Raw genomic sequence first — 10,601 nt, 5'->3', positions numbered from 1 at the left:
GTCTGCTATTAATCTTACTGAATTTGTACATCATCTGTGCTTTAGATTTATGTAGAGTAATAATGAACTTTTATTCTCCATATAGAAGTTTCTCGTCCAACTGTAGCAATTGAAGAGTGACAAGGTGTTGCTTTTTTCTCCTTCACTTAAGGCTAACTTTTAGAATCCATTTTACTGTTTCTTTTGCAACATATGTTCCAATTTTAGGTGCTTATCAAACAAAATGATTGCTCATGAGATGAATTATCAATGAACGCTAAAATATTGCTACTTTACAGCTCTCCTGTGTATTTTAATTCCAGAATGAGGAGAAGTCTAGGGAAAATATTAACAAGAAATTGAAGTTTGCCCAGGAAATCTACATATGAAAAGAAGTAGCAGTAACAATTCCCTTCAGTACATTTGAAAAAGCCCATGGATTGCACAGGATAAAAACAGGATGGATGGTGCATTTTATGTTAGAATCTCCCTTTATCTTCTAAGAAATTATTATTGTCCCGGGTATGTGTTCCATCTCTAGAATGTATTTGGCTTGGAGGTGTTTTTGTCACATTTTGTGTTTCACAATTTTTTTACATCTTTATTAAGGGTGAAACGTTTAGACAACTCTGTACAAATGATAGTGAGCAGATGCTGTTGTTCCAGAGAAAGCAGTGACTAGATTCAAAGCCATCACCACATTTGCACAAGTCTCTGTCTCTAAGAGAGGAGATTGTGCACCTTTTAAAACCTGTCCATGACTTTTGACTCTGAAGCTGACATAATTCTCATCTTAATCTTTCTAAAAATTTTTTTTTAGAAATAGAGACTGTAACCACTCAACCAGTGGAGCACAAAGTGAAGTTTCAACATTAGAAAAGGATAAAGGAAACCCATAGCCCCTTTCCTGGACCTCTAAGCTTCACCAAATACCCAAGAGAGGCATGACCGTGTGCTATTGCCAGCAGGGACTTGCTTTCCCGCTGCACACTTTGAGATACAGACAGCCTGGCTGTTCCACACCTCTTCCAAGGGAGTGGGAAGAACTCAGGGTCTTGTCTCACCTCTCCAAATCTACAATTTAGAGGGACTCTTGGTAGGGATTTCAAGGTCTGTGTGCAAATTAAGGGATATCCTGAACACAGATTGGTGTATTCTGAACCCCGCTTGATGGAGTATATTAGGGATAAGCTCTGAGGGATGTAATTTCTGCACACACGATCTCTCCAGCTGCAGCTGGAGCCTAGGGAGAGCAGAGCTCCAGCAGCCCTAGAGTGAATTCCTGCCTTCTCACATGGTGTGGGACAGCTTGAGTAGACAGAGGACAGTAATCGGGGTGCCTCTGTTTTGGTAGCCAGCTTGTGAGTCTCCTCCAAGTTGCAGGTGTAAAGAAAGGAACAGTGGAACAGCCACCCAGTGAGAAGTGTTTTGGATGCATAAATGCAGAACTGAGGCACGAAAGAGCTGATGGACCAGGCAAGGCACCTAAACTGAAAATTCGTGGTTTATTCATCATCTACAAGTCTGTAAAAGCATGCGGGATTCAATAAGGCAGAGGGGATCATTGCTTGAGGCCTGGGATTGCGTGGGGAATGACGAAAAGCAATCTGGAAAAGTGTATTAAAAATAAGCATTCATTCATTGCAGAACTCATTTCTTGCTTTTTCTTTTAATTTATCTGCCTCTCAGTGTTTAGACAAAAGTCATGTGAGCTTCTGAGCTGCGGGGACAGAGGCAGAGGAGAACGTGTGCATCAGTGCAGAGTGCTGCTGGAGCCCTGGCAGAGCGAGCGGCAGGCAGAGGCAGCCTGAGAGGGAAAACGAAAAGTGGTGGGAGCTGGAACAGCAGCAACTGCTGCTACCACGTCGCAGCTCATGCCTGGGAATCGGCTCTGCTGCCAGCTCTCCTCTCCAAAGGCACAGGTGCCTCGGGTTCAAAAGTCCTAGGAGGTCGGTGGTGCTTCCAGGAGCCAAGTGGAGCTGCTTTATTTTTTGTTTTTCCTGCGAAGAACATCTGTTTGAGGACTCCGCTCCTTTTCCTGGACTGAAAGAGGTATTTTATGTCATTAGGGTGTCTCTTCTTTGAAAGCAGGTGTGGGATTGGGATAAAAAGAACTCAGGGCTGGATGCCAAAGCAGATGTGCAGAGAGGTGGTGGGTTTCTCTCTCTCCTCAGCTTTACAGTGGAGCTTAGGCAGTACAGAGCTCCTGTCATTAGGGTACGGTTTCACTGAAAATATGGAGGATGGGAGAGACAGGGTTAAAGCGTGGGGGTGGATCTGAGCTGTTTCCCAGCTGATCTGCTTCTCTGTGCAGTCTCTGAAAGTGGAGGAAAACTTTCTTTGTGCACCTGGAGGAACAGCACTTGCCCATTACATAGCGAGATGTAAAACTTGTACTTATTTAGTATGAATGTGGTTTGCTTAAATCTCTGCTCAGTGAGTTACACTTCCCATCACAGCAGAGCTCTCCTTAACATGTACAAATTTCAGAGGTCTTAACATCTGATGGCTGTGACAGCACTTCTGTTTCTTTCCTTCTTCCCTCTTTCCAGCATACTTGCTTCCTGCTGTCTGCACTCTCCTCCCGGTCTCCTCCTGGCCTGCCTGTGCCCCTATGGATGCCCCCGTACAGATTTTCCGTGAGGAACCGGACTCCACCTGCTCCCCGGGGCCCTGCCGTCCCCCCAGCACCAGCAGCAGCTGGCTCCTGGGCTGGGCAGACTACGACAGCAATGCCACCGGGGCCTTCGGGGACGCACAGCACAACCACACCAGCATCTCCCCCGCCATCCCCATCATCATTACTGCTGTCTACTCGGTTGTCTTCGTGGTTGGCTTGGTGGGAAACTCTCTGGTCATGTTTGTCATCATAAGGTAAGGGGCTTTGGAGTACCTGTTGGATGAGGTGCATATGGCCTCCCTAAATCTGGTGGGGAGGGGGGGATGGGGGTGTATTTTATGGAAGCTGTCTTAGGGTGCTTGCATGAGGAGCTGGAAAACAGTAACTGGACTGACCCAAACATTTTCAGTCTCAGTGGTTTGCCCCGACACACAGTTAGAGACAAGGGAGAAGCTGGTTGAAAGTGATAAATCCTGCAGCCTGCAGGAAAGGTGATTTGTGCCCCTGAGCTACGTTCATGGGGTGCCCTCTAGGGATGAGAGACTGCTGGCATCCGAGGGAAAGCTCAGGTGGACGGAAGAAAACCCTGCAATATTCAGCTTTTTGTTCCCTGTTAGGAGTCCCCAAGGAATGCCTTATGTGTCTAGTCGCATGGACACTGATATATTGTGCCTTGTGTGGCTCATTTAATAAGGTGTGAAAAAAGGAAATTATAAAAGTACGTGGAAATGCTCAATGTAAAGCAAGGGATGTTGTTTCTCTATCTAGTGGTGTTTAACTCCAGTTGTTGGTGTTGGTTTGAAGAAAGCAAAACAGATGCTGGGAGTATTCTACCTTTCCTAATGTTTTTCAGGAAGCAAGAGATAGCTGTGTGTCTGTTAGTTTTTCATATGACACTATTGGTGAAATGCAGCAATACTTACATTTACGTATTTGTGTGTATTTTAGCTTCCACTGTGATTTCTCTCTTTTTGTCCTGACCTTTCGCAAGTTATAAAAATGTCTGGACAGTGCAGATCGGCAGGGCCATAATGAGCAACCAGTGTGACTGAAATGAAACTTTTTAGACTCTTGTTTCACAGTCCATTTGAATCCTAAAAAAAAACCCTAAAAAAATAGAACTGTGGAGTATTTATTGCACATATTAAATCAGCTTGTGCACAGAAAGGAAAAGGGAGGTATTGGAAGGGATCTTGTTAGTAAAACATGCATGGTAAGGGTCAAGCAGTTGCAGAATTGTGAAATTAACTGTCAGACTTGATATAGGGGGAAGTTTACTAGAAGCAGTGAAGTTGTTAACTAGGTACTTCGGGAAAGATGATTTATAACCAGGTGAATACCCTTGAAAATGGTAGTAAGTCCTCTTTAAATAGTCAGTGCAAGAAATAAAGATGCCATGGTCAATGTGGAGAAACTGGTTTGCTCCAGCTTTGTGATGCTCTAATTTTTATACCTCTCCATATCCTTTTGCCCTTCATTCAGAGTAGAGATTTAATTTCTTTTTGTATTTATCTATCTTGCAAGAAAAGAGACTCCATACTTGACACATGCAGAGCTGCAAAAGCAGAGATTTTTCTAAGCCACTTACAATGACAGTTGATTAACTGGCCTGGGAGGTGTAAATAAATTCGAACTTAGTCAGATCCCTAAAAATTAGTACATATGGATTAAACTGGTACATGTGTATTTCCTTTTTTCTCTTTTTCTGTTGCCCTGCTAAGATTATTTTTGTGTCTAGCCAGGTGTGGATCACTCTCCTACCACTTCTGACATTAGCCTTTTGCTTCAGTTTCCTCTTGGTCCATCTCTTGATTACATGATCAAAAAATGAACTAAGAAAAGTACCTGGTTCTTTTCTTCTTCTTCTTCTTCTTTTTTTTTTTTTTTCCCCCAGTGTCCCCCTCTTGTAGGTTTTCTCTGTGGCAAATGCTTGAAACACTGCTAGAATCATTAGCTGAAGCGCATGTATGGGCACACCTACAGTTTCAAACATTTCTTATGATTTTGAAACATTCCAAATATTCATGCAATAGGTGTACTTTTTAATTTTTTGTCCTAACCTCTCATATCCCTCTCTCCCTCACACCTATTCTTTGCGTGACTGCATCTCATGATGCTTGCTTTTCATCACCCATTGAAAAATGTAGCCTGCAGTGATGTCCTTGTGCATGGAAAGCCAAGGTCTGTGTAAGTTTTGTGAAGGAAGGTGTCAAGAGAGACAGAGATCATGTCTTCCAGCCATCCCGCATTGCCTCTTGTCCAGCTGCCGCAACTCCAAAGGAGGATGGGGGCAGACTGTGGTGCTTCTTTACCCTTCAGCTGAGCACAGGGTTTGTGTGAGGGCCCTTGCTGCTCTTTCTCATCTCTCTGAATCCCAGATCTGCTCTCCTCCTCCTAGACCCCTTTAGACCAGCAGTCCTGGCTCCTCCTCCCTTTGCTCTTTTAAGCAACACCTGATATTGTTAGAGATATTGTTAGAGTTAGAAGGGACCTGCAATGATCGACCTAGTCCAACTGCCTGGCCACTTCAGGGCTGACACTGTCATCTTTTGGGTGGCACAAACAAGACCTCTTTTGCTCTGAGACTTTCAGTCAAACTGTTGGAGTGCCAGTGCTGTGGTAGATTCAGGCTCCAAATAGTCTTGAGTTGCCTTAGAAAAGGCTCAAATTCAGCCATAAGCTGTGGCTTAGGCAGGCATTGGTCTGTTCCTTCCTTTTGCTACTTCTACACAAGAGTTTGCATGGAGCCATGGCACACAGGATGCAATGCTGTCCTGGGGAAGGGAATAGGAAAGAAGGCATCATGTTGCCTCTTGCACGGGTGGGAAATGCAGATACTGTGTGGGAAGCACCATCCTGCCTCTGCGGAAGAGGAGGGGAGGCATGAAATGGGTTTGTGGAAACAAGGTGATATTACCTGACCTCACCTGAGTAAAGTTATACAGCTGTGTGTGTCTTGATCAGAGACTATCTCAACCCCAAACCTTTTCTTTTTGAGATCAGCTTTACCTCCAAGGCTTTAGGAGAAATTTCTTGAAGTGAAATGATGGCCTGAAGTTGATGAATAAAATGACTTGTCCTTGGAAGCAAAAGGTCTTTTTCTCCTCCTCCTCTTCCCTCCTGACTTTATCTCTCTAAAATTTAATGTTGACTTTAAAAAAAATGGTGTTTTCTTGTGACAGCTGAAGAAGAAGAAATATCCCCTGACTAAAGTTAGAACTTTAACTGTGCATTTGCTCTTACCAAAACCATAAACCTACCCTGGTAAAAACTCCTGGAGATGCTGTCTCTTACCACTCCAGATTCACTTTTTCAAGGTGTCTTACCCCCATTGTTCCTGAAGTTATTTACTGAGAGCAGCTGCTATCATCAGAATCCTAAATAGCCAATCCTGTATTTCTTTTAAAATTATCTTTCAAGCTTACAGTGAACTGAATAATTTTCTACATTCCAAACCAGTTTTAACAAGAGGTTGTGTGACAGATATGTAGATTCCTTCCTATGGGAAAAGAGAAAGCTTGTATTGTTCTGTTTAGTCTAATGTTGAAGAGAAAATATAACTAGTAATACAATTTTCTTCTTATATTCATCAACTCCAATGGCATCTTATGTAACAGGATGAGTCTATTAAGAAGAGTAATATAAAACTGACCCCTTTGTAGATTGTTTTTAAATATTCACCATCATTCATTCCAAACCAAAATGAAAATATAAAGAAAAAAAATTATATTGGTTCAATGTATTGGTTTAAATCAATATTGGATTTTGATAACATCAAAAGATTACTTGTTAATTTGCTTTAAATTATTGTTCCAATTTTGTTAAATTATATTTAGAAAGAATATTGCTTTGGAATAAAAAATGAAGCTCCGGAAGAGTTAACCTAACTGAATTACCCCTTTCCTGTTACTTGCAGTTGGTATGATTTCCTTTTTTTATAAAATCGCCATTTTGGTTGCTAAAAGAAAAGGTCTAGCTGTAGTATACTTGGTGAAGTTTATGGCTTTTTACCTATTTTTATTCCATTAAACATCTGAAACGTTATTGTTAACAGTACAGTGGTGTCACATGGATTGATTCATGACATGACCTCAGAACATCTGCGCTTACCTCACTGAATGGAGATAGTTTTGGTGGGTTCTGCAGAGTTTGTCCACACTTGGCATAATTTTCATCGCAACTTTGAAGACAGATCATTACCAATAGCGTTTACAGGTGGCACAAAGACCAGGGTAGCAGGAAACATGGAAGAGGATGGGTTTATAAACAACGCTGGTAGTTTGATAAGCACAGCTCATTTCAACCAAATCTGATACTTTTAATACCTTGCTAGTCAACGACTGAGGCCTGGGCTTTATAAGCAGACAAGAAATTCAACATGAGTTCCCAATATGATGTTGTGATAAGAAAAGCTGATACTGAAAAAGCAAAGAGAATGGAAGAAAGGGTTGGAAGGAATATTTACTAGAGACAGCATTAGAGAGGGGCTATAGCTCATAGCAAGTAATCTGGCTTCTGAGAAGTAATTTGGTATCCATCCAGAGACTTCCACTGGGCTAGCAGCCAGGTAGTCATTTGTTTCAGAGAAAGGGATAACTGGAATCAATGTCTAGAAGCAAGACAAATTACGGGGAGCCTTTTTGAACTGGCAGAAAGTGAAAACTTAGAAGAACTTTCCAGTTTGGCTGCTGGCAAGGCAGAAAGCTTGATTTAGTTTACCTGTCCTCAGCCAGGAGAGTGGTGGGGAAGATCATGCTCCTGGCAGAAGCATGGGATAGGGAGCACAGCATGAAGATGGTGTTGGCAGGGGGACAGGTTGGATAAGCCTTTCTAGTGAAGGGGCACAGAGCAAGGGAAAAGTGAAGACCCTTCTTTTTTTTTTTTTTTCCTAAGAGAGAATTTTGAATTTGCTGAACAGGTGTTGTGGCAGAAAATTCTTTACTTGGTGACTTTGGACTGCCTGGGGTGCTCTGAGAGCAAGGGAAGGTAATGCTCCTGGCTTGTCTACTCTCACTGTCTATTCAAACTGTGATTAGTTTGTCCCTTAAGTTCTCTGAAAGAGATGAGTCCACAAGGAGTTTTTATTTCAGTTACATATTGCTTTCTAAAGGAAAAGCATTCAGAAAAACTTTGATAAACTCTACTTCTAGGAAGTTTACTTGTGTCTGTTTTGGTCCTCCCATCTGTAAGAATCAGGTAATTCTTGCCAAGTGTGAGGCCTGTGCTCTCCTCCTCAAGGAAGACTCCGCTTGGTTTATTGTTAGTCTCATTTGTGGAGTTTGAGAGGCATGAGGAAATGGCAGTATGAATGTCATTTTGTCTACAGACAGGCGTGAGTGCACAAACTGTATTAGCTGTGGGGAAGAGGTGTGTACAGATGGAACGAAGACATGGAAGGAAGAGTGTCTGACCCTGCTGGCACACTGCAAAATGTAAAAAGAATATAAATAAAGAATATGTAAAGGTTCACATGGTCCTATGAGGAAATTTGCATGCTGGCCTGTGTATCATCTTTGAAATATTTATTTTGCCTGAAGCCAGACAGTTCAGCTTGCATTAGATTCACCTTCTAATCCCTAGGGAAGTGAAAATTAATTCTAGGCAGTTTTCTATTTTCAGTGCTGAGACTATTTACAGTGAAATCTCTGTCTTCTCTGCATGAGTATGAGCTTAACATGGTTTTCTTCAGTGCACAAGTTTCCACTAATACGTGGCTAGAACATGTGCAGAACCTTTCTGCTTTTTCTGCTCCTTGCACCAGTCCTCCTTTGCAGCACACAGTCCTCTGCCTGTCTGCTCTGCTGTGCCCCAAAACCAGTGCCATTCAGTAGTACGTTATGAATGAATGCCTAGGGTTCCCAAACTTTGTTGCCCTGAACCTGGAAGACAGAGGATTTTATATCTGCTGACGGACTACATAGCTAACTCCACTTCCCACTGCATTGTAGGTAACTTAGCCACTGGGGCTACCACAGGGTAACGGGGAAAAGCCTCCCTGAGTGGTGATATATGGGAACCTGCATGGCAAGATTAGTTTGGACAAGCTATTTGATGTTTGTTTAGTGTTCACATCCAGAAAAGGTTTTTATCACACTGCTGGCCAATGGAGAGCATTGGGACTTACATGCTGTAAGACATGCCTTTCAGACTGACTGACTTGTTAAAGTGTGCAGGAGACGAACAGAATTTTCACCATGGAATCTAGCAGCTGTGCCTTTCTTTTTTTTTTTTTTCAGTTGACGGCATCTTAAAGTTTCTTGCATTTCACTTGTATCATCTCCTTTAGAAAAGTGTGTTTTCATTTGACCTGTCCTCTGGGCTCCTCTGAGGAAGGTGAGGAGAACTGATGGATGGGTAGAGTCTGCAGAAAGCCTCCCAACCGCCTCCTAAGATAGACTGATGACTTTTCCCTGGGCTGGCTCACTACTGATATATTCATTTGTTGCCTTACCACATAATCCTATACTTGTTATAGAGTGAGGTCCCTTGTCTCCCATTCAACTTTATTACAGGAGTGCTGACCAGAGACAGATTCAGGTCCCCACACATCCAAGTGTATAGTTGTCCTATAAAACATTCCCAGCACTGGCATTTATTATTCATCCCTGTGGCAAAATGGACAGAGGGTGCCTTGATCTGAGAGCAAGAGTGATACCCACCCCCCAGTACTACTGTGTGAGAGATTTTTTAATTCTTCCCTTATTTGTCTCCTGCAGAAACATCTAGGGGGAGGAAATATTCAATAACATTTATCTTCTACCAGCCAAGTTCTGCATACAAAACTACCTATGGGTATCAGATCCTCTCCAAAGAGTAAGAAGGAAAGTAAGATCCTGAAAAATATTCTATTGCAGCCGATATCTCTGTCCCCTTGCACAATAAGATTTGTTCTCTTCGTCAGTCAGTTTATGTCCTGCAGCATAGAAACTCACCTTCCTCTCCCACAAACACATAGGAAGCTTTTTGGCCTTCTAAGGGTGCTCATATCCTTCATGGGAAAAACCCCCAACCCTCATTTCAAGAGATAAAAACATTGGAAAGGTGGCTGTTAAGAGAAACAGCAACTCAGCACTCACCAGGGGAATGCACCTGTGGCAAGTAGGAAGTACTAGTGTGGGTTGTATAACACCCTGGCAACTCTTTGTAGCGTGACTGGTCACTGGAAAACATCTGCAGCAGCATAATGTTTCTCAACAGAGAGTCAGCTGCTTGAGAAGGATTAGATTCCTCTCACTTGTCAATAGACCTAAAAAACCAGCTACATAGTCTAAGCTATGTAGGCTCTCCAACAATAATATTAGACATATTGATTTTGGATAAAGTACCAATTCTGTAAAATTCTGCATTCTCACCATTTCAATTTAAGCCACAATAAATCCCAGCACTGTAAACTTTTTCTGAGCTCTCCTAGCAAACTCACGGAAGCACTAATTTCACAGTAATGATGTTTCTAACATTAAGCATACTTCTTCAAAAAAAAAAGACTTAAGCTCACATAAAAATATTAAAAGTACTTATGATAGAAGGAGGAAAATGTTCATTTTTGTTAAGTAGCGTGAATTTTTCTTCATTGTGACCAGGATATATGTAGACGTGAACTTCTATAATTCAGAATTTGATTCTTTAGCTCAAGAAGGAAAGCTGCTATATCCAATCTAAATCTGCAAGATCTTGTTCAGGGTCAGTTTATGGCTGGTTCAGAGGAATAATGGTAGTGGTAAATTGTAAGGATTTTAATGATACCTTCTGGCATTCAGGTATATTATGCTCCCTGAGGGGAGAATGAAGGACAAGACCATGCTTTTTTCTTTAAGCCTCTGAAAAATAGGTACCTAGAGATACTTATTAATAAAGAGAATTCCACTTTAGGATATTATTTTCTAGGCAACACATACAATTTTTTTGTAGGGTCCTAACAATTTTGATGTTAAAGACAGACAACCTTTAAATGTGTGCAGTAACAATGTTCGCATTTACTTAAAGTGTTTCCCAAGGTCCCAAC

The 10,601-nt window shown here is 41.9% G+C and overlaps 1 protein-coding gene across 1 annotated transcript in view; it reads left to right on the top strand.

The window, feature by feature from the left end:
- The first annotated feature begins 2,589 nt into the window (after nt 1–2,589).
- OPRK1 (opioid receptor, kappa 1) overlaps nt 2,590–10,601 on the top strand; it is a 19,475-nt gene continuing 11,463 nt past the window's right edge. The window contains exon 1 of the mRNA XM_010156470.1: nt 2,590–2,853. Within this exon, the coding sequence (XP_010154772.1) occupies nt 2,594–2,853 (260 nt within the window). The 5' untranslated portion in view covers nt 2,590–2,593. The remainder of the gene's footprint in view (nt 2,854–10,601) is intronic.

The sequence above is a fragment of the Eurypyga helias genome, unplaced genomic scaffold (assembly GCF_000690775.1).
Source record: "Eurypyga helias isolate BGI_N326 unplaced genomic scaffold, ASM69077v1 scaffold1268, whole genome shotgun sequence".
Classification (NCBI taxonomy): domain Eukaryota; kingdom Metazoa; phylum Chordata; class Aves; order Eurypygiformes; family Eurypygidae; genus Eurypyga; species Eurypyga helias.
Note: the sequence above shows the minus strand (reverse complement) of the source record. Positions and strands in the feature narration are given on the sequence as shown.